The sequence below is a fragment of the Heterostelium album genome, assembly GCF_000004825.1.
Source record: "Heterostelium album PN500 unplaced genomic scaffold PPL_scaffold12, whole genome shotgun sequence".
NCBI lineage: Eukaryota > Evosea > Eumycetozoa > Acytosteliales > Acytosteliaceae > Heterostelium > Heterostelium album.
The window spans coordinates 459,156-482,832 of record NW_008805074.1 but is presented as its reverse complement, the minus strand read 5'-3'; the positions used below and the strand labels follow the sequence as shown (position 1 = coordinate 482,832).

The 23,677-nt window shown below is 31.2% G+C and overlaps 9 protein-coding genes across 9 annotated transcripts; 4 read left to right on the top strand and 5 right to left on the bottom strand.

Annotated features, from left to right (window-relative positions):
- Positions 1-82: 82 nt before the first annotated feature.
- On the top strand, positions 83-3,338 carry PPL_10156 (EGF-like domain-containing protein; the record flags this gene model as incomplete). Its single annotated transcript, XM_020580938.1, has 12 exons — positions 83-89; positions 480-515; positions 572-701; positions 759-896; positions 960-1,028; positions 1,080-1,151; positions 1,206-1,283; positions 1,340-1,530; positions 1,592-1,760; positions 1,823-2,193; positions 2,264-2,368; positions 2,443-3,338. The coding sequence occupies 12 exons, from the start codon at positions 83-85 to the stop codon at positions 3,336-3,338; spliced, it is 2,262 nt and encodes a 753-aa protein (XP_020428523.1).
- A 501-nt stretch (positions 3,339-3,839) lies between these two features.
- Positions 3,840-4,751, top strand: PPL_10155 (uncharacterized protein; the record flags this gene model as incomplete). The annotated part of the gene is made up of 3 exons (XM_020580937.1): positions 3,840-4,057; positions 4,191-4,448; positions 4,523-4,751. 3 exons carry the CDS (start codon positions 3,840-3,842, stop codon positions 4,749-4,751), a joined length of 705 nt encoding a protein of 234 aa, XP_020428522.1.
- An 802-nt stretch (positions 4,752-5,553) lies between these two features.
- Positions 5,554-10,957, top strand: PPL_10154 (uncharacterized protein; the record flags this gene model as incomplete). Its single annotated transcript, XM_020580936.1, has 7 exons — positions 5,554-5,651; positions 6,696-8,595; positions 8,889-8,916; positions 9,242-9,419; positions 9,631-10,536; positions 10,610-10,734; positions 10,797-10,957. The coding sequence occupies 7 exons, from the start codon at positions 5,554-5,556 to the stop codon at positions 10,955-10,957; spliced, it is 3,396 nt and encodes a 1,131-aa protein (XP_020428521.1).
- A 215-nt stretch (positions 10,958-11,172) lies between these two features.
- On the bottom strand, positions 11,173-11,980 carry PPL_10153 (uncharacterized protein; the record flags this gene model as incomplete). Its single annotated transcript, XM_020580935.1, has 2 exons — positions 11,173-11,850; positions 11,918-11,980. The coding sequence occupies 2 exons, from the start codon at positions 11,978-11,980 to the stop codon at positions 11,173-11,175; spliced, it is 741 nt and encodes a 246-aa protein (XP_020428520.1).
- A 57-nt stretch (positions 11,981-12,037) lies between these two features.
- On the top strand, positions 12,038-12,558 carry PPL_10152 (uncharacterized protein; the record flags this gene model as incomplete). The annotated part of the gene is made up of 2 exons (XM_020580934.1): positions 12,038-12,337; positions 12,526-12,558. The coding sequence occupies 2 exons, from the start codon at positions 12,038-12,040 to the stop codon at positions 12,556-12,558; spliced, it is 333 nt and encodes a 110-aa protein (XP_020428519.1).
- Positions 12,559-12,625: 67 nt separating this feature from the next.
- Positions 12,626-13,149, bottom strand: PPL_10151 (uncharacterized protein; the record flags this gene model as incomplete). Its single annotated transcript, XM_020580933.1, has 2 exons — positions 12,626-12,693; positions 12,951-13,149. 2 exons carry the CDS (start codon positions 13,147-13,149, stop codon positions 12,626-12,628), a joined length of 267 nt encoding a protein of 88 aa, XP_020428518.1.
- A 714-nt stretch (positions 13,150-13,863) lies between these two features.
- On the bottom strand, positions 13,864-18,329 carry PPL_10150 (uncharacterized protein; the record flags this gene model as incomplete). The annotated part of the gene is made up of 4 exons (XM_020580932.1): positions 13,864-13,902; positions 14,168-14,273; positions 14,338-14,388; positions 16,027-18,329. The coding sequence occupies 4 exons, from the start codon at positions 18,327-18,329 to the stop codon at positions 13,864-13,866; spliced, it is 2,499 nt and encodes an 832-aa protein (XP_020428517.1).
- Positions 18,330-18,850: 521 nt separating this feature from the next.
- On the bottom strand, positions 18,851-19,497 carry PPL_10149 (ras association domain-containing protein; the record flags this gene model as incomplete). The annotated part of the gene is made up of 4 exons (XM_020580931.1): positions 18,851-18,864; positions 18,926-19,088; positions 19,352-19,456; positions 19,486-19,497. The coding sequence occupies 4 exons, from the start codon at positions 19,495-19,497 to the stop codon at positions 18,851-18,853; spliced, it is 294 nt and encodes a 97-aa protein (XP_020428516.1).
- Positions 19,498-21,587: 2,090 nt separating this feature from the next.
- Positions 21,588-22,986, bottom strand: ctxA (actin bundling protein; the record flags this gene model as incomplete). Its single annotated transcript, XM_020580930.1, has 2 exons — positions 21,588-22,630; positions 22,707-22,986. 2 exons carry the CDS (start codon positions 22,984-22,986, stop codon positions 21,588-21,590), a joined length of 1,323 nt encoding a protein of 440 aa, XP_020428515.1.
- Positions 22,987-23,677: the final 691 nt, after the last annotated feature.

Here is a 23,677-nt window from a genome sequence, read left to right as displayed (position 1 = left end):
TACCAAATCTAAAATCCAAACCTTTAGAACTTACCAGTAAATAATTGATTTTACAACATCTCAAGATTTGTTAACTTGAAAAATGATCAGTTAATAAATCAACAATGTTTGTGTGGAACCACCCACATTTTGCTTTTTTTCTTCTTTTTTGTCAATTTTGGTTTGAACCAATAAATTTTTATTGGACCACAAAATTTTTTTTTTCAAGGTTTGACAAAGTTTTTAAACTTCAAATCCATTGGACATCAAACTTTAAATTAAGATATTCTATTTAGACAGTTGAATTACCTGATTTATACAATTAAACTGATTATTGATCAAAGTTGAAATCTTTGTTTACATTTGTTTTTTTGTAACATAAACAAACTTGTAGAATTAAATTATTTGTTTTAAATTTGTTACTTTTGTTTTATTTATTATATCAAAAATGAAATACATAACTTTATTCATTTTGTTTTTACTATCTATTATTATTAAAGTGTATTCCTTTAATATTACTTTTAATTCACCACAATGTAAGTTAATTTATAAACAAAAATTAAAAAATATGTTAATTTAAAAATTATTTTAGATAATGCATTGGTTTCAATATCGAATGGAGCTAGTCCTGAGAATAAATGGGATCAATATAGTATACAAACTTGTAATTTAACTGGGGTAGTATGTAAATCAGATTCCCAGGGTGATTATGTTTATAGCCTGTAAGTTTATTTTCCAATCAGTTTCAAAATAAATAAAAATATTTATAAAAAATGTAGTATTTTAGATCAAACTTATAAAGGAACCTTTTCTGGTGATATAAGGGGTTTATCAAGGTTAGAAATTTTATCTTTGATAGGAAAAAATATCGGAATAGGTACAGTTTGTCCAATAGTTCCTGATTCTGTTAAAAAAATGTAAGGAAAATCAATTCATATTTTTCAATATAAAAACAACAATCTAATTTATTTTTTACATAGATCTTTCATTTCTACTTCATTTATTGGTACCATTAGCTATTCTTTTACTACAAAGAGTTTAGAAGATTTGTAAGTTAGAATTTGCCAAAGATATAAATTCAAATATTAATTTTTTATTAGAGTTATAGTTGATACCAACTTTACTTCATTTTCAAATGTTAATTTTTATAATTCTTTGAACCTTCAAACAATGTAAATATTTTATAAAATAAATATTTAATAAATAGATTACTAACTTAAATTTAGATTTGTAACGAAAAACTATCAGCTTACAGATTATATTCCATTCTTACCTGTTAAAATTTTAACAAAATTGAGATCAATGTAAGTAGAAAAACAAAATATTTTTTTGTTTTAAATAATTAACTTTTTTATTTTAGAAACTTTCAATATAATAGTCTAAGTTCGATTTATCCCACTAATTTAATGGATATTCTTTACAATAATAATGGAACACCACGATGTCATTTAGATATAACTGGAAACAATGATAAAAGTACTCCTTCACAAGATGTTATTTGTCAAAGTTATTTCTTTAACTTCCAGTCAAGTGTCAATAATATCCTATGTGGTAAGTATTATTAATTTATAAAATTAACTAATATAAAACAAAAAACTAATAACCTATATAGAATATAAGTATGAAATTACTAGACCATCCAACTTTACAAGTTCATTATCAACATTCTGTATCAATCAGAGATATCAATCAAATATTGATATTATGAGATTGGACACTGGTGAAATTCTAAAATGTTATCCAAAATACGATACTATAACTAACCAAAACATTGGAACTTGGTAAATATCATGTTTAACCTATTTATTTAAAATTTAAATTTAATTAACAAAATTTATTTTAGTTGTTCGACAAACTTTAAGCAAACTTTAATGGGAAATACTAAATTTATAGTAAATCCATGGGGAATCATATTTAATCTTACTTTGGACAGACCTTATGTATATAATTCATCGAAAATCAACTCTGTCGAAGGTGGAAATATATCTATATCTGGATATAATCTCCCTCAAAATGCCTCTATAGTCACAATTATGGTGAATAACCAAAATAGAAAAATTGTGGACTATAAATATAATGAAGATGGCACAGGTAAACTATTGGCTTACATTCCACCTGCTCAAGTGACAACTCCAATTGGAACTATTGTTATAAATATTTCCGATAATAATTATGCAATTGCTGGAATACCTTCTTCTTTTATTATTTATAATGGTAAGAGTTAATTAAAATATAAATTAAATTTAGAATTGAAGTAATACTTACTTTTTCATAAACATTATAGATATTCAATTAAAATGTCCAGGCACTCCAGAGTGTAGTGGAAATGGTAAATGTGTGGATGGATATTGTGTGTGCAATGGATATACTGAAGCTGATTGTAGTGTTGGTAAGTATTTATTCTTTAAAAAAAATAATCTAAGATTTAATATTAATGATAATTAATCATTCCTCTTATTTTAGAAATTGTAAACAATACCTCTATTGACAAAGGAGAAAACTCTCCAGATATCAATTTTAAACTCGACTTTTCAGACTACAATGTATCGATCACAATGGTTGAAGTTCAGGAATTGACAGATGCTATGGAAGTAGTTCAGAACATTAGTTTATCAACTGTTTGGGATACGGTTTATGAAACCAACAACTCGAAAGTATATTCCGGTCACTATTACTTCACAATATTTAGAGCGTTGGTAGAATCATTTAACATTGCTACCAACTACTCATTTGGAACAGAGACTCTCCTAATGGAACCAAATACTGTGAAATTTACATTTATCATTTCCGATTGGCCGTGGATGAGTCAATTGAATTCTCTGAGAGTGATTTATTCCACTGGATTCGTGCAGTCGAATAACTCGACAAGTAACAATAACTGTAATTCTGGTTCATCTCCATCGAGCAACTCAACATCCTCGCTAAACAATATTCTCAATCCAGGCTCGCTGAAATCCACTACGATACGCTCACCCAACAGCGGCGTGGTGATGAATGCCCGATTCGCAGCAACCGCTATACTCGACGGTCGAATCATCAACATTGAGAATTCAATAATATCAGCCAACAATAGCATTGCAACATTCGGCATCACCATTCCCTACTTCCAAGACCAGGTAACCATAGATCCCGATTTCTCAGTGATCCTAACCAATAGTATTCCAGGCTGTGTTTCAACCAGTGACTTTAACAAAAGAGTAATCATCATTGTAACGTCGGTCGTATTTGGTGTTGCATTCATGGTAACCGTTGGAATCTACATCTATCACCGACACAAACAAAGAATGATGAAAATCAGAATCAACAATATTTCCGATAAAATATTTAACGACTATAATAATAACCATATAAACAAATAGTTATCTCCCACTCTTTCTCTTCTCTTTCTGTAAATAAAAACAACAATTAATTGTATAAATAAATAAATATTTAAATTTTAAATACCAATTTTAACTTATTAAAATCTTTTAAAAATCTTAATCTAAATCTAAATCTGAAAATTATTATTATATAAGATACTTAAAATGTCATCATAATTACTAACATCATCTCATCCTAATTCTTTACACCTATCGTCAAAATAAATGTGATATAACATTTTACCACTCTGACTCACACACGAAAGAAAAATGAAAAAAAGAAAAAAATTGACAAAAAAAAGTTATTAATTTGGGTGATGTGAAGCTATCGAAGATGAATTGTTATGTTCTGTGAGTAAAATTTTTGTCGGTTTAAAAAAAATTCTATCTTTGTTTTTTTTTATTTTATTTTTTTCATTTTCAATATTTTTTTATTTATATTTATTACTATATAACTATTTTTTATATAATTATAATTACAGATAGAAAAAGAAATATAAAATGAATTTCGATTTTATCTTTGTAATGGGAGCATTGTTCTTGGTCCAAAAGATCGATTTCAAGGAGAACCCACAATATGTCAACTACGCTATCATCGCATTCTGCTCGGTTCAGTTCATCTGTGTCTGTGCATACGCTATGATATTCAAGAAGATCACATCCAGACCAAAGACTACCGTTCTCTTTGATATCAAAACACCAGCTTCGTTCGGTCAAGAGTGAGTAATAGTAATCATCAACAACAATCATCATTTAGTTAGTTATGATAGTTGTTGTTGTTGTTGTTGTTGTTGTTGTGAAATAACAATTTGTTATTAATATTTTATTTATATTGTTGTTGTTGTTGTTTAGAGAGAAGACTGAAAGAATGACAGTTGAGGACTATGATTTCCAACAGATTAAAAAGGTTATCGGTAATGTACTCGTCGGTATTTGCATTCCATTGTTTTTGTTGTACAAGTGGAACATTGTACCACCCTTAGCAATCAACTGCGTCATGGCTTTGCAGAATCTCTACAAGAACAAATTGTTCAAGATCTACATCTTGGGTGAAGGTGACAATAAATATCCAAGACCATTCGCTGATGAAAGTCCATTTGCCAGTTTAATGTAAATATTACAAAATAATAATAATCATTATCTATATATGTATATTAATCATCTTTTTTATTTATAATTAATAGGGGAGGATTTCAACCACCAGCCGAACCAGAGGCAACCAGCGACAATAATGGAAATATTAGAATTCCAGCAACACCAAGCAACAATAACAATACCACCGAAAATAAGGCAGCCAAGAAGCAACCAAAGAAAAAGATTGTTACAGTTGACAGTGACGACGAAGATGCTGTATCCGATGATGATACCGAATCTAGAAAATCACCAACATTGCGTAGAAAGAAGGTTGATTAAATAGATAAAATAAAATACAATCATAATTATTTCTTTTTAATTAAAAACAAAACAATAGAATAGTACAACAATCATAGTTCAAGTGTAGATAGATAATGAGTTAAGAAACATGTTATTTAATATAATCAACTAGTTATTCCTATATTATATATTTGAACTTGATTGACATTATTATTTTTTAAAGAGCTAACGAATTTGAAAAAAGGAGGGTAAGCTAATAAATTGCAAATAGAACCGATAAGTATACCGATAGGTAAGCAAGGTGTAAATAAACCATGAATAATCTACAACCAAATATATTCTCTATTTCATGCTTTATTGTTGATCATCACATGTATTAATGTGTCATGTTAGTTGTAGACAATCAAGTTTAAATTGAATATATCTTTATATGATGATAATAATAATAATAATCTATTAATATATTTATTATTGATTAATAATATATATTGAGTGAGTGGTATTAATAGTGTGTGATCAAAAATAAAAAACATGATCATTAATGTTTCTTTTTTTCACTTGATCAATTATTATTATCACACACGAACATACAAACTAACACACACACAAACAATCACAGGCACACAACACAACAATAACTTTAACCTTCATTATACATTTAATAAATATATACTCATTGTTCATATGATATGATATTCACTTTTTGTTTTTTAAATTAAACAATGATCACCCATGTGTGAATAATATCATTTAGATGTGAAGTAGAATAATATTAATGTTTCTCATTATTGTATACTTTTTTTCATTTTAGATCAGTGTATTATTTTTAATACAAATAATAATGAATGAATGGGTGGGTATTGAAAATCATATCACATGGCTACATACAGCAGTGATGTTATTGTTATATAAATGTGAACATATAATAACATTTCATATGTAGTTGCTGTTGTTCAATGATATTTGTGTTTCTGATTTTGGTTTGGTTTTGAAAATCAATCAATGTAAAATTTACAATTACTTTGTTTTTATTATTTACTATTTAATAATATTTATCCATTATTATTTCACTCTCACTCACGCGCCACTCTATTATATTGTATTGCATTATATTGCAACTACAATTAATAATAAGAAAAAGTGCTTTTTCATTCACTCACTCATACTCACTCTTCTTACTCTTTGATTGTTCAATAACAACAACAACAAAAACATTGTATATAAATAATTCATTACAATATTAATATTATTATTATTTATTTCATTTTTTGTTTTTGATTTATTTTTCTCCAACATACTTACTTACCTTGCCTTACCTATTTCATCTGAATATTTTTTTTTTCCAATCATTAAAAATAACATACTAAAATAATAATAATATAATTAATATCCTCGAGAGGAAGAAGAAATAATCATAATAAATAGTTAGTCAAAGTCCTTTGTTTTTCTCTGTTTAGTTTATTTTTTTCTTTTCATTTCAATCCCAACTCCAATCCAAACATTGATATTAGTCCATCAACTTAGGATCTTGGAATAAAATAAAAAAATTTCTAAAATATAATTTATTTAAAGGATTATTATCTATTTAAACTTTACATTTCCACCATCCAATAGTTATTAATCAAAGATAACTAGTGATTATAAAAAACAACAACTACAACACCTAAAAAAAATTATAGATTAGAATTAAACATTATAAAATGAGATTCTATTCTATAACATTACTATTTTGTATAGTAATTTTTTCCAGAGTTTATGGTTTGTATTTTAAAAATAATCTTTATTTAATATCTGGAATTTAATTTATTAAAATGGTTATTAATATATATTTTTTCAAATTAAAAATTAATTAGCTGGAGGAGAAGTTTGTTCAGGTTTAAATGAGGAACAATGTAAAAGAAATTCCGACCACTGTCAAACACTACCTTTTATCTCGTGTTGTGGAGATAGAAAGTTTTTCTGTGTTTCTAAATACAATTGTAGAGAGGAGCTCTCGTGTGGTACCGATCAATCCGGAAATACCTATGAGTTCTGGTCGTCCTGTAAGCCAAGTGGTTTCAAATATACACCACTTCCAAATGCTACCTGTGAATCTTTGGGTTGCGAGAGATATGGACAGACTTGTGAGTGGGTAAACTCGTCGCCATGCTATGGAACTGCCTGTTGTCCAAGAGTACCACGTTGTTCTGGTGGTGCAACATCATCGAGTGGATCGTCATCCGGTTCCTCAGGAACCACTGCCGGTGCTTGTAACAACTATAATTGCCCACAAGGTAAATTCTGTATTCTACAAAATGGTCAACCGGTTTGTATCGACGGATCGTCTGGTCAGAGCAGCGGAACTACTGGCGGTGATCCATGCAGATTCGTACAGTGTCCAGAAGGATATCATTGTATCAATAATAATGGAAACGGTGCATGTGCTCCAAACGGTGGTACTTCCGGAGGTATTGGTCTATGCGCTAATGTTGACTGTCCAAACGGACAACACTGTGTCCTCGAGAATGGACGTCCACAATGTATTTTCACCAACACTGGATCCGCTACTTCAGGTGGTATCGGTCTTTGCGCCAATGTTGATTGTCCAAACGGTCAACACTGTGTCCTCGAGAATGGACGTCCACAATGTATATTCACCAACACTGGTTCCGCTACCTCAGGTGGAAACATCTGCGGTTTGGTCGAATGTTCCCACGGCCAAGTCTGTGTCACTCACGAAGGTAGACCAAAGTGTATCTATCTCCCAGATGCCGCTTGTAAACTCCACAAATGTCCAAGGGGTCATCACTGTGTCGTTGGTAAGGGTGGTTTTCCAAAGTGTGTTGCAAGCACATGCGACTCCAAAAAATGCAAACCTGGTCAAAAGTGTATTCTCAACAACGGTATTCCAACTTGCATTGAGATTTCTCCACCCATTACCTCTGGTGGCGGTCTTTGTGCTCTCATCCACTGTGCCCCAGACAAGATCTGCAAGGAGATCGGTGGTGTTCCAATTTGCGTTCCAAAGCCAGATCCATGCCATGATGTCATATGCTCTGGTGGAAAGATCTGTATCAATGTCAAGGGTCAACCAGCTTGTGTCCAACCAACATGTCACAACTTTGCCTGTCCACCAAACTACCGTTGCTTCATGGATGACGGTCATCCAAATTGTGTTCCATTCGGTGGTGGAACTTCTGGTGGTCCCGTAGATTGTGAGTCGATCTACGACTCAGCCATGTGTATTTCCAACCGTCACTGTGCTCTCCAAGCCATCAAATCGTGTTGTGGAAACATCATGGAGGTCTGTGTCAATCGTCCAGAAGTTGGATGTCAACCAGACTTTAGCAATCAGTGCGCCATCAATCCAAAGGATAACCAGATCTACCATTTGGACAACACTTGCAAGCCAACCAAGGGATTAATTCCATACACTCCACCCGCCAGCAACCAAACTTGTGAATCACTCGATTGCGGTGCTCGTGGAATGGCCTGTATCACCGTCAAGTCCTCGACCTGTGTCAACGAACCATGTTGTCCAGCCGTTGCAATTTGCACACCATATCACATCTCGGCCGGTTCGACCATCGCAACCACCACCGCTTCAACTGCATCGACCACTGCCTCTACCATTGCAATGCTCGTAACCACCACCGCAACTACCACTGCCTCAACCACCTCGATGACCACAGCAAGACCAACCACCCATCAATCGTCCACATTCGGTCCAGTCACCACCAGTACTCATCTTCCAGATGCCTGTTTCGGAGTCCATTGTCCAGAAGACGAAGTTTGTTGCCAACCAGATCCATCACTCGCACCAAGATGCGTAGGAAAATGTGATTTGGTCACTTGTGAACAAGGTTCCAAGTGTATCTTGAACAATGGAATTCCAACATGTGTAGTAATTACTAAGAAATTCGCATGGACTGATCCATCAACTTGGAGTATCTATGGTTAAACGATAGTTTAAAAAAAAATCAAAATACTAAAATTTAAATTTTTTTATTGGGTATTTAAAATAACTTAAACCTATAACTTAACATAATAATAATAATCATAATCAATATTAAATAAATAATAATTTTTCTAAAAAAAAAAAAACAAAAACTTTCCATTCAATTTTGTTTTATTTGTAAACTTAATACTTTCTTTCGAAAGTTCTTGATAATAGTACTATTACTTCGTTTTTTGTAGATTCCAATCGGATTGAATATTTGTGTTAGTAGGTGAGATTGATTACCACTAAACACAAATTATTTTTTTCTTTTTTTGTTTATTGTGTATGTTTTTGGAAATTATCACTATTTTATTAATTCTGTTTTCAAATTATTATTTACTCTTATTACAGTTCATAATAAATTAGTTATTTTATTATTTTATTTTATTTTATTAAAATAAATCTATAAAAATGGTGAATATTTATATGATTATAGTTTGTTTGGTTATAGTATTTTTGATTATGCTTGGAAGTTTATATTTAATAGTATATTATCAACACCCGGATGACAGAAATGTTGCAATATTCCCTAAAATAATAATTATTCTAGGAATTTCACTAGCCACTACAAGCATTCTAATGTTACCATTAGATGTTGCAAATAAAGGTGGTACTGGAGGATTCCCCATGGATACAATGTGGTTAGCGATTTATATAATTATTGCTGTATTTGCAATTGTAATAGTTCCATTTGCAATATTTTTCTACGAATCTGATGAAGCAGATGGGTAAGATTTGTTTTTAAAAATCGTTTTGATCATTTTCATATTAATTTAAAAAACAAAAAAAAAATAGAGATAGCAATCAATTTGTTAGTGCAATTAAGGGAACTGTTGTTATTCTATTTGTTTTTTGCGCACTGACATTTACTCTGTGGTGTTTGATTGGTGTTGCACAAATTCCAACAATAGTAATTAATAATAATTTGATTACAACAAGCCATGCAGTTCTTGAAGCAGGTCCTCCACCCAATTCAACAACCGATCTAAATAATACTCAACTGAAATCTTGGTGGTCATTTTTATTGTGTACCTCTCCAAATTCTTTCAACTTGACATTAACACAACAAAAACTGGTCAATGTACAAATACCTACTTTTGTCGAGGCTTGGGTCCAAAGTGCCTCTCAAAACAAGAACAATACATTGACACCAACTACTCTTTATAGTTACTCAGGATATACAAGTGATGAATATAGGAATGATACTGAATTTATTACTTTTAGAGTATCAATAGCTCTGTTTGTAATTACTATGGTTTCATTTGGAGGTTGGTTTTTGTTTGTTCTTTTTGGTGGAATAGGTGTAGCTGCATTACCAATGGATATGATAACAGATTTCAGATTCCGTCCTCAGAGAATTTCGTATGATGTATATCTGAAACAAAAACAAAAGATAGGAGAAAAGGCAACGGAATTATTGGAGATTGGAAAGACTGTACAAGCAAACCACAGAGGTGGTATCATTACAGGTAGAAAACAAAAACGAAATTACAATAGATTTAAAGCTGCAGTTTTTCTTTTGGAGGATGATTATGAACATCTTAAGATATGCTATCAAAGACAAGGTGGTAAAGTTATATTCTATTACGTCCAACTTTTCCTTGGATTCATAGCTGCTGCTCTCTCCATCACTTGGGTACTTCAGAATATTCTCTATATGTGGACTCAACCTGAACCATTTTTCCCATTCTTGAACAGTTTTTTCATTAAATTGGATGGCGCATGGGGATTCTTAGGTACAATTACATATGGAATTTACTCATTATATCTTTTGCTATGTGTAGTAAAAGGAAACTTTAAATTTGGTTTAAGATTATTCTTTTTATTCCCTATACATCCAATGAGGTAAGATTTCAATTATAAATAATATTAACTCCAAAAATATAAATTGTTCTAATATTTAAATTTTTAACAATAGGGTTGGAGGAACAATGATGAATGCATTCTTATTTAATGTAGGAATGATTTTAGTTTGTTGTGTTAGTATTACCCAATTCTGTACAATGGCATTCTCTCAGTATGCAAGTACAACCGCAATCAATAGTAAGTTCAAAATCTATAATAGATCTTATTTCTTTTATTTACCAAAAATAATTTTAAAATAGGTATGTTCTCTTTAGCAGTTCGAAATATTATGATTATTAAATACTTTTGGGTTGGATACATTATTGCATTCTTTGGAATGGCTTTGTTGAGTGCAATACTATTAACTATATTCCGAAAAGACGGTCCAAAACAAATTACCTTTGATGAGAAAAACAAATAAATAATTGAAACAAAAAAAAAAACAAAGCAAATAATAAATAAGAAAAGTTTTATATAAATGAAATTAACATATGACAAATATGTATGTTTAATTAATTTAAATATTTTGGGAGTTCCTATTATAAATTGGAAAGTATATATTTTGGTAAGTCTATAGTAGTAATAAATATAATAAATTATTGATGTTTCCAAAAAAAAAAAGATTCTTTATCGTGATTAAGAATCTCCACTGAAAATGATGCTGGTGACAATGACCAATGGAATGACGATGACCAGCACAGACAGTGAGGCGAAAGCAATACGCTTACAAATTCTAATTGTAAATATCTTGGCTGCTCTGTATGCCGATTGGTCGTCTTCCATGGCAAGTTGATGTATATTTTCTTCGAAATCAACGGTTTCCACCTTGAGAGTTCTCAAGATTTCCTTTTGCTCTTCGTTCATTCTACGACGATTCTTTCTGAAACGCAGAGCTTTCAGGTAGATCACCAGTGGAATGACAAAGTTTGCTATGGAACTGAAAATGATACTGGACCACTCACTGATGAGATTGAGACCGTTTCCAGTCATGAATGGGATTACTACCAACCACGGCAAAATGACAGAGAAGAACAGTGCAAGTTTCTTTGGCATCAAGTTGTTTTGCATCAAGTTATAACGTACTACAATCGAGAATACTGGAATCGAACTGGCAAGCACAACAAATGGGAAAACATAGACACAAATCTTTGAAAAGATATTGGCCTCTGGTGAATTATTGATTACACTGAGAATATCGGAATTAGAAGCCATATGTCCAAATGATAAACTACCGAAGATACCAATCGCCAAAAACACAAAAGTTGAAAAAGATGAAGCTCCCCAAACTGTTTTACTGATTTTTACAGATGGTTTCTAGAAAATGATATTGAATTTAATATTAGTAATTGGAATTGTTGATAAAATATTTTAATTTACTTACAGCTTCGTTTACCCAACTTGGAACTGTCGTTATATAAGCATAATTAAACATTACATTACTCATTACTTCTGCCATACCTTTGCCCGTGCCAAATGTCGGAAGATTGCTAGAATCCAAACCATGGATGCAAAACATGATAACCCAGGAGGAGGTGATGGTAAACATGAGCATGACGGCACCGATTTGCACGACGATGTTGTCATCGAGATTCAAGAATCCCAGTGGGATGATGAGCACCAGCACAATGAGGTAACCGAGTGTGAAGAACATATAGCGATCGTCGAAAGGCGAACTAGAGTCTACGTTTTGCGCGACACAAGTCCATCCGATGTGTGGATACGCTTCGAGACCACACGTCTTTTTGAAGATGAAAATCAGCATGGAATCCATGACCTGTGCACAAATGATAATCGATGCAATGTTGGTTGCCTGAAGTGCTACATTAATGAAAACCTGCGCTATATAATATCCCCATTTTCCAAAGTAGAATCTGACCAGCATACTAAACTCCACACGCAATTGGAATCTAGGATTTCCTGGAATAATCGCCATAGACTCTGTTAAGAACAATGCAGCGAATGTACTGACCACCATAATTAATATAAAAGAAAATAATGATCTACATATTATTAAAATATTAAATAAAAGGTACAAATTAGTACAACCACCCTTCAATTGTTTTTGTTTGATCTTTAATTAATATAAAACTTACAAAAACCAACCTGCTTGTTGAAATTGTAATGCAATACCGACCATACCTGGACCAGTCATATTACCTATTAATAAACAAAATCCACCTAGTGTTCCACTTTATTTTGTTTTTTTTAAAAGAATAAAATTAAGATAAACTTTGTTTATTTTTGGTGATCTACACAAAAAAATGTAAACCAAAAAAATAATAGAATTTAAAAAACATAGAAATAAATATTCAAACTACAATGAGCTCATTCACTTTTTTATCAATTTACACTGAATTCATTGTAACTCCATATTTATAAAAAAATTCTATTTCTCTATCTCTATATATAGTAACTATACCAAATATGTACATACATTGTTTTATGACCAAATCCTTGCTTTAGTTCTTCTTTATGCTCTGGGGTGATGATTGGTTCATCATCACCATTGATTGTACTTGTAATGTCTGCACCTGCATCGTCAATGAGGAAGCTATCCTCAGACTGCAAGAGTGATTCTTGTTCTGTCATGAATCCTAGTGATACCTCTGGCATACCAATTTACAATAATTATGTCTTTTGTTACTATAAATAACGAAAAGATATAATGTAAAATTAAAATTAGAATTTAAATTTAAATTTTCCAGTTAGAAAGCGGTTGGAAAACCAAAAAAAAATTATTATTGTTTAAAAAAAGGAAAGGAAAAGGAAAGAAAATAAGATATTTAAAAAATATTATTATTCAAAATTTAAGATTATATTATTTTTATTATTATTATTATTACAATTGTTATTTTATTTAAGAATGCTCGTTGTGGAAATAAATGTATATGTGAAATTTGAAATTTTAAAATTTTTATTAGATAGATCCCTAACGATAGAATGAAAAAATGACGATAAAGATTGAGACTGAGAGAATGAATTGAAATGAAGTTGATGTTTGTTCAAATATTTCTAACTAATAATGGTAGTAGTAGTAATATAATTGAATGATGAGAATAATGATTATTCGATTTCTTATTTTTTAGTTTGTGGATCGAGAGACTGAATGATTAATAGAGAGTTGACAATAAAGAAAATGTATATTTTTTTATTTAAAGGAATAATGATTGGAAGGAGATAGATAGAGAGTGTCAATATATTGAATTGAGGTACAAAAGTATGAATTTATTCGGGTATTTATTATTTTTAACATGTAAATCATTCAAATCAAATTCATGATTCTCATACACAATAAAGACAAACAAACAAAACAAAACAAACAATTAATTAAACATGAATATTTATTATACTCATATCCACTATAACCTAATATATATATAATGTATTGTCATATGATGGTGGAGAGTGGGTGTTGTGTGTTTGTGTGTAAATATGTGTGTTTGTGTGTATTGATCGAGGTGATTATGTTTGTTTGCTGTTGCATGCTGTTGAAAATTGTTATTGTAATTGACACTTTGTGTATAATAAATAAGCAAAAGAAAGTGGTTAACTAAAACAAATCTAATAGTATGTGGTATAAAAGTAAATTATTGAATTTAGATAAAGAGAGTAAAATTAACTAATTTTATACTAAATATTTAACTATTAACATAAACAAATCATATTTTCTTGTGACATTGCGTAATTTTATTATACTATCGTTATTGTTATTGCTATTGTTATTGTTATTGCTAATGCTATTATATTTAATTTAAACTTTAATTTAGTTTTTACCTTATAACTCCTATACCCTATGCTTACTGACCACTTGATTTATCAAGATCTGGTAAGTCTAAAAGGTAAGGTGGATGACTTTTTTAAAAAAAAAGAGTCGAATCTGATTGAGTTTTGACACCTATAGGTGCGTGTTTCACAATCGCAAATCCAAATCTTCTTAAAGTCAAGTCTGTCTGTGAGGTGTGTGTCTGTTGTCTATCTGTTGTCTGTCTGTTTGTCTGCTACTTTTATATTTTGTTGTCTAACAACAAAAAATTAAACACCTTTTGCAAAAGTCAAATTATTTATTTGTTTGCTTGTAGGGAGGAAGAAGGACCTTTGACTTTTTTAAATTAAATATAATAAAGATGGAATGAAAAAGGTATGAAAATGATTTAGAGGAGTGACCTTGTTGTTTTTGGGTCAAGTGGAGTGGTGGTATTAAAAATACAAAAAATAAAAATAAAATAAAATAAAAGTAAGTTGTCTCCAAAAAGTGAGGAGAAATTTCTTTCGCTCCAAAAAATTGGGTAAATCAATCTAAAAAGTTGGATATAAAAAATAACAAAAACAAAAAAAAATAATTTTTTTTGACACCCAAATCTAAAGGGTTTCCAAAGTGTCACTCCCTTTAGCCCCCTCCTACACTAATAGATTTTTGTATTTTGAAAAAAAGTTTTTTGCAAAAAAAAACAAAGAAAAAAGAACGCAATACAATAGATATCTATTACACTAAAAGGTGTTCAACCACAAAGAATAACTAATTTAATTATTATTTTTTTTTTTGGTAAACATTGTTTTGTTTGTTGCTTTTTTGAAGATTATGATGTGTTAATGTTGAGCTCGCTAGCCCAATATGTGTGCCACAGAACAAATAAGTTTACCTGGGCATTAGGTCAATATTTTCTGATTGTTTTGATTGATGTTTTGTTGATGCAACAAATTGAAAATATATATATCTATTCAACTCCGAGAAATCTCTGATATTAAAATGAATCATAAAAAACAAGTACAACTTTGTGTGAATTTGTGCAAAACCTATATTTCCTTTTCCTTTTCTTTCTGACATGATTATCTTCATGCACCCAATGAAATTGTTTATTATTATTAATATTTTTATACATACGTTTAATTAAACTAAAAAGACATCAATATACAAAAAATGAAATTTAATTTCTAAAATCTAAAGAAAGGTTTTGTTTCAAGAACAAAATTATATATAAATAGAGTATATTATCTATTTGAAAAATAATAATAATAATATTACAACAATGATGTTTAATTTAATATTTAAACAAACTAAAATTAAATTGAAAATACTGAATGGATTGGTGGTTCGAAAACAAAATAAAGAGAGTAAATTTCAGCAAGGTGACTGAGCTGGTCTTAAAGAAAAATATAACTAAAAAATAAAATAAAATAATATTAAAATTAAATTGATCAATTATGTAGTGTGGTTGTTTTGATCGACCAGAGACAACAACGAGAATCTAAATAATCCTGGTATCGAAAACTCAAGATTAAAAAAAACAGCAAAAAAAAAAACATAATTGGTTTGACCTGTGAGAAAAAAAAGAGGCAGTTGTATTTTCATTGTTTAAAAGGTATGAAAATGGTCGATTATAATGAAAAATGAAACAGGAAATGGATTGATAATTACTGTTTGATTGTTATTGTTTCATTTTTAATTTGTTTTATTTATTTTTTTTTTATTTTAATTTTTTCAAAATTTACACTTCACCTCTTGCCAATCTATCCAAGAGGTCATCTAAATCATCTTCTTTGGAGGCAGCAGTATTGTCTGCACTCATGTCGTAGCTTATATCATTCGACTCTGGGGTGGACATATCAATATTATGTTGTTTGAGAAGATCTTCAAAACTGAATGTATTGTTATTGATGATCGATTCCAGGTCTTCAAATGTGAGATCCTCATTTGAGTCTGGAACGACAGAGTTTAGATTGTCGTTGGCATCTTCCTCTGTAACTGATGAAACTTCTTCGGTAGCAATTGTTTGTTCATTATATTGTTGTTGCTCTTCATAATATTGTTGTTGTTCCTCTTCATTATATTGTTGTTGCTCCTCGTAGTAATCATCTTGAGTAGTTGCTGTTGGTGGTGATGGTGGTGTTTCGATTTCCAATTCTGGAACTGAAACTGGTTCAACTGGAATTGGATCTGGTTCTGATATTGATCTTGGAGGAGGTGGTGGTCGTGGTTGACTGGCGTAGTTTCTGGCGGGTGGTGGAGGTTTTGCGGATCTGGGTGGTGGTGCAACTGAGGGTAAGGGTACAGCTGGTGTTGGTGGTGAAGCGGAAGATGGAGTGGAGACATATTCATCGCCGGCCATTGAGAGTGTTGGTGGCAATGTCGAGGGTAATGGTGGAGGGGGTGGTGGCAATTCGGCAGAGTGCGGCGATGCGTCATACTCATCGATTGGATCCATAGGTGGAGGTGGTGGTGGAAGATTGTCGAGGCTATATGGTGTGGCGGGTGGTGGAGGTGGTAAGTCAGTCGGTGGCGATGATACAGGTGGTGGAGTTAAAATGTCGAGAGGTGGAGGTGGAATTGAGGTTGCGGAAATATGATGTGATGGTGCTGCTGCTTGATGATTTGAAACTGAAACTGGTGGTGGTAATTGGTTGGTATTGTTGTTGTTGTTGTTGTTGTTGTTGTTGTTGTTGTTGTTGTTGTGATTTCTTGGTGGAAGTGATGGCTTGGCACGTGCTTGTATTGGTGGTTGTGTTGAAAGTTGTTGTGGTGGTGTTGGTGATTGTTGTGATTGTGGAGTTGGAAGTTGACGTGGTGCTCTGTTTGGAACTGGAGCTTGTGGAGCATGTCCATTTGATGTTTGTTGTTGTTGTGCAGGTGGTTTAACTGCTGGTCTTTTGGCGACGGGTGGTGCGCTTGGTTTGGCAGTGGTAGTGGGTGGTTGGACAGATGTTGTTGCTGGTTGTGTTGGTAATGGTCCAGCCGAAGCTTTGGCAACGGTTGGAGGTGGTTTAGCAACGAATGCAGATGGTTTGGCAGCTGGTTTGGCTGGGACTTTTCTCAGTCCGGTAGGTGGAGGTGCAGCTGCAGCTGCAGGTGTTGGTTTTTGTTGTTCCTCTGTGCCAACGGCAGACGATGGAGGTGGTGGTGCAGGTGCTGCTTTTCGTACTGGAGGTGGTGGTTTTCTATTTGGTTGTTGTACTTGCTGTTGATGTGTGACCAACATTGAAAGTCTTGCTTTGGTGTTGGAATTTGATTCTGAAAAATGTTTGATAATGATACCGAGGATTCTCATCATTGTTTCAGGACGTGCCTCCCAGAGGTCTTCACCAGAGATATTTACAAGATTGACACCTACAACCTTGAGGAAACGCAATATAATGTTTTGATTCTCGACCATGTGTATTTTGTTTTGTGGATTTCTGTTGAAATCTTTGATTGCCAATCCACTGAGACTCTCGAGAATCACAGCCAAAATAGTTCCATCTTTGAGATCGTTCTCCAAATTCTCGATTCTCTGATCACGTTGGTTTTCCTCCAGCTTCTTGTTGATCCACTGGATGATTGCCAGCTGCGATTGCTCTTTCTTTGGCACGGTACGAAGCAGTCCTTTGTTATTGTCTTGAGCGGCACGCTTCAGTGAGAGTTCTGCCATGATGGAGTTGCCACCAACCATCATAGGTGGAGCAGCTTGGCGTTGAGGAGGAGCGGGTTGTGAGCGCTCTTCGGGTGGAGTCATCATGGTTGGTGGTGCTGCTGCTGTTTTTGATGGAGCTGGTGGTGGACGGGAAGGTGGTTTTGCCATATTGACTGGTGGTGCTGTTGCTGCCGGAGTTGGTGGTGATCCACTTGCTGGAGGTGTGGTCGATCCACTTGTGCTTGCAGCTATGCTAACCAACTCATCTTCTTTCCACTTGAAATTATCTTTTTTCTTTTTGAACACCATCTTATTGTTTCCCATTTGCTTTTCCATCTCCCATTTCTTAAAGATTGAACCTGGATGCTCATTCTCGGCTACTTCATGAAATACTTCGCCTTTACCCATTTTAAATTTATTTTTAATTTTGTTAATTATATATTTAATTGTTATCGTTATTTTGTTATATTATTTATTTATTATTATTATTTATTATATTTTTAATTATTTGGAATTAATTAAATAATAATAATTAATAATAATTTAGATTCAAAAATAAAAAATAAAAAAAAATTTATCTTAAGTTATATTAATTGGATTAGGTTTGATTGATTAATTGAAAATTATATAATGATTTGATTTAATTATTAATTAAAAACTAATATTGAATCAATTTGATTATTGATAATGAATATCATATGGATATTGATATTGTTCTTTTGTTTTAACAATTAAAAATAAATTAAATTGTTGGATTGTGTCAATATTTTATCGAATATCCATAAATCTAAATCAATCTGTAGACATAGATTACCATCATCCTCCTCATGATTTTCATCATCATTATTACTGTTTTCGATTTTTATATTAAAATAAAAATGATAGTTATTGTTGTTGTTGTTGAGGTAATGTGGTAATGATATGTTATGTTATGAAAGTGAAACTAATAATAAAATAATAATATAATAAAAACAAATCTATTATCTAAATATAATGATACATACTACCTGAGGTGTCTCTTGTTGCTACAAACAGAGCTAACCCTTTTGTCTTTGGAAAAGTCACTTTTTCAAGTATGGTTTGGACAACTTTGCTGGTGGCATCATTCTCATTCACCAGCATTGATTTGTAACTACCATCGGCAAAGTATACTTTGAATACCACATCCTAAATAAATTTTAAAACACAATCAGTCAATATATTGTTAACCATAATTATTATCATTATCATTTAATAAATATCCAATCACACTATTATATTGATGAAATGAACTATAAAAGGTATTGGTGTTGATGTTGGTGGTGTGTTTGATGCCCCATTAGTGTGTAATGCCCATTATACTACTATAGTTTCTTTCTCCATATTGAATTGAAATCAATCCAATCTTTCAGTCCCAAATCGATATCCAAAGAAAAAACCCAAAAATATACATTTATGGATGCATTCGAATATTGGTTGATTGAATAAATATTGCTATTTGTGATGATGACGAAAATGATGTTGTTGATGATGTTGATGGTGGTGATTGATAAAGTCTGTATTGTTTTAGTATGATAATACATACAGTTGGTCCCATCTTATAATGAAATCTATAATACCACTAATCAAATTCCTGTCCAATTGTTATTATTAGGTTGTGTCTATAGATAGTGCTGCAGAGTATTGTATCTATGTATAATTCGCAAAAGTAATAGATGCTAAATATCTAAAATAAATAAATGATTTGTATTATTTAGTTAGTACTATATTATTGTTGGATTTTATTTATTGAGATTGGTTTTATCTTGATGATGAGGTGAAATATACAATAATATAACAAGTGTGTGTGTGGTAACGGTAAAATATTCAAGTATAAACTTGGAATTTATTACTATAATCAAAAAATTATTTATATTTTTATTGAATCAATAAAAAGAATAGAATGGATGGAATATATGGAAATTGTTTATTATTGCTAAATATATATAATTATGTATACAATATATTTAAATGTTATTGAAACCAAAACAAAATGGGTGCTTAATCAATCAATCATGTGAGAATAAAGATCAAACCAACAACGCTTATGATCAAAAATTATTATTTATTGACACCTCAAGCTTAATCTGAGAGTTAATGATAACAATAATTTGTTGATTGATTTTAACTGTGTGGTGTGGTAGTGGTTACTTGTTTTTGGTTGTTTTGCTGTATGTGTGAGTGTGATTAAGTGTTTTGGTGTTTATGTGTGAGTGTGATTCTAATATTAATATTTGCAGATGTAGATCACATCAGCCTATTGTTGGTTTTCAGATCGAATATAAATACAAACATTATTTGATATTGTCAGATGTCATAAATAATAATAATAATAAAAACGATTTAAACATTGGACCCAATGAAACCAATCAATTAAAAAAAAAAAAAAAAACAAAAAAATGTAAAAACAAAAAAAGCATCTAAATCAGACAATTTGCACGTGATAGTGTGTGATTGCATGCAATGCAATGGTATTAAAACAAGTGCAAGTAAAAGTAATTACAATGAAATTGAATTGTATAAATATAATAAAAGTAACAAATAATAATTTTACCTTTTAAATAAATATGAGTATCACTATCCTATTTTAATTTGCAAAGCTTGTTCTTACTTTTTATAAATAATAAATAAATAAATAAAATAATAAAATAATCAAAGTAAAAATAAAAAACCTATTATTAATATTGAATAAATAAATTTAGATATGAGAAATGTTGTAGTTTTCCAATGATAATGATATTAAGAAATAAAATAAAAAAAACTGATCAGTTTTTTTATTTTTTGTTTGTTTTTTTTTTTTTCTGGTCCGCCAAAACTATAATACCACACACAGAATGCACCAATTTTTGTCGATTTACATACCGCTAATGGGTCTTTTTCAATGCTCACTATTTTTTTTGAAAATATTTCTTTCGAATTTTTGATTCTTTAATTTTATTTTTTAATGAAAGATCTTGATTACGATCTAACTAAAACTAAAGTCAAGATTGTTAGAGTGAACCGATGGAAAATCGATGGATTATTATGCGAATAAAACAAACTTTGATTAAAGTAACCAGAAATATGACGTGAATGCCTTTTTAATATCATTCGGTATGACTAAACAAACAACTTCATTTCACAAAATATCTTTATTATTTAAAATAATCAAATTAAAAAAAAAAAAAAAAGTAAAAGTATTGATACTTTTTTTTTATCCATTCCAAAAGATATAATTAATTCATTTATTTATAAATTCAGACACAAATTTCAATGATTCCCAAATAAATTATATTTTTTAAAAGCCGAAATAGTATAAAAAAAAAACAAAACTTTTTATAGTTTAAACTCTAATATGGAGGTATTAGATTTGGGAATGCATAAATCAATTCAAATAATCAAATCATTCTAACCTTTTTTAGTTTTTTTTTTTTTTTGGTTCAAAAAATAATTTTATGAGACAACATTTTTTTTTTGTTTGTACAAAGATAATTTTATATATTAATTTTACAACAAATAATATCATAGATTGTCATGATTGGTTTCGATTGTTGTTTGTTGTTTTAGTGATTTGTCAGGGGGAGGGAATAAATGTGAGTTGGTTAATATTATACTAAAGTTTGTTTTTTGGTTGGTTGGGGTGTTTTGATTTGTTTGTTTGTTGATTGATTATTTTCCAGCTTTCTTCTTGGCAGTCTTCAAATCATCCTCTTTAGAAAGTAACAACTTTTGAATGGCTTTGTTTTCGTCTTCCAGTTTGGTAGCCAAATGTTTAACTTGCTCACCGAATGGTAAACCAGAGACTTCCTCGATGATCTGGTCGTCGAAAGTGGAAGAGGAGTTTTCAATCGAGAGTTTCTGCCATTTAATTAAATCTTGTACGTGTTGATCCAAGTGTTTACGCAACAAACCAAGGCTTTGTGCCTCGGCAGCGGAACGAATACGGTCAGCTTCGATCTGGGCCTCGAGACGAGCCTTCTCGTCCTGAGCTTCGGCCAACTTCAACTCCAAGATAGCCTTGTCCTTCTCCATCTTGGATAGACGCGACTCCAACTCCATACGAGCCAAACGCTCCAACTCCAAGTTCTTGAGAATCTCTTCGAGCTTGGCTTCCAACTCACGGAGGAATTTCTCACGCTCGGCGGCTTCACCCTCGAGACTGGCCAACAGACTCTTCAACTCGTCCTTCTGCTTGATGAGTTGCTCACGTGACAACTTTTCGCTTTCCAAAGAGTTTTGGAGACCGGCCAACTTGGAGGCGAGGTCTGACTTTGAGGCTTCCAAACGCTCCTTTTCTTCCTTGGCACGGTAGGCATGGAAGAACAACGAGGTGTACAAAACGAGAGAACGCTCATCGGTGGTTCCACGCATGACCTCTTCGGCTTCGAGCAACTTGGGCACACCGAGACCCTTCTCTGCGTACTCAAAGGCGGCATTCAATCTGGCGATTGGATCCAACTTTTCATAGTCTGCGAAATTGAATTGTGATTGATCAAACTTGTGGGCCAACGCCAAATAGGCAAGACCGTCACGGAATGTCTTGGTGAACGATGTTACATTGACTCCATTATATCCAGTGGTGGTATTCTTGCACCACAACAAAAGACCTTCCTCAGAGCTCTTGTCACCCTCACTAATAACTGCAATACGATATTTACGATACAATGTCCAAAGGAAACCAAGAATCATCTTTTTATTATTGTCAACGAAATCTATAAAGTTACATTGAGGATTAATTAGTAAATGAATATTCATTATTTTCAATAGCAAAAAAAAAAAAAGACATACCTTCAGCACCAATACCTTGGACTTTAATCTTGAGTTCATCTTCGAGGAAATGAAGAGCCAATGCAAGATTCTGAATCATATTGATACGAGCCTTTGGTTCATAGTCAAACTTTTTATTGAACTTTTTACCAGAGATGAGCTCCAAGAAGAATATTAATTTTACACCATCACTGAGGTCCTTTGCGACATCAGAGATCTTCTCACCTCTCTTATCTAAAACAGAGTTTACCCAAGCAGTAAAAGCTTTCTCTTGTACAATTTCCCAATCTTTACCTGCCATTGTTTGTTTGTTTGTTTTATTATTATTATACTACTATATACTAAACTAAATTTTACTTTGTTGTTGTTTGTTTTTGAAAATATAAACCTAGTATAGTAAAAAAAAAAAAAAAGAATATAAATAAATATTAATATATTATATTTGAAGTTGAAGTTTTTTTTTTGATGGTTGTAAAAATAAAATTCAAAAAAAATGAGACCATTATTTTTTTAGCTAAAAAAAAAAAGAAACAACAACTTTTTTGTTGATCATTTTCAGCCATTTGATTTTGGATGGTTTGTTGGTGTTAAGTCCTTTTTCAAAATTAAATATGATAAATGTCACAAGATATTATCATTATTCATTGAGAACTTATTTGTTTTTTTTTTATAATAAAATAACTGATTTGTTTCGTTTATTTATTGATATTGTTGTTGTCTATCTTTATTATTGTTGTTTTATTTGGATATTATTTATTAAAGAAACTTACTATTTAAACTTTTTATATATCTATTTAAATTCTTATTTATTATTTAAGATGATAATAATACAAAAAAAAAGATAAGATAAATAAAAATAAAAAATAAAAATAAAAGAGATGATTGATGTTGGGTATTATTGATTGATTTTGATGATGGATTAACAAGCAAGGTAATTTTCAAAAAAATATTAAAAAATGAATTTTATTTTTTAAAAAAAAGAGTTTCTCTCC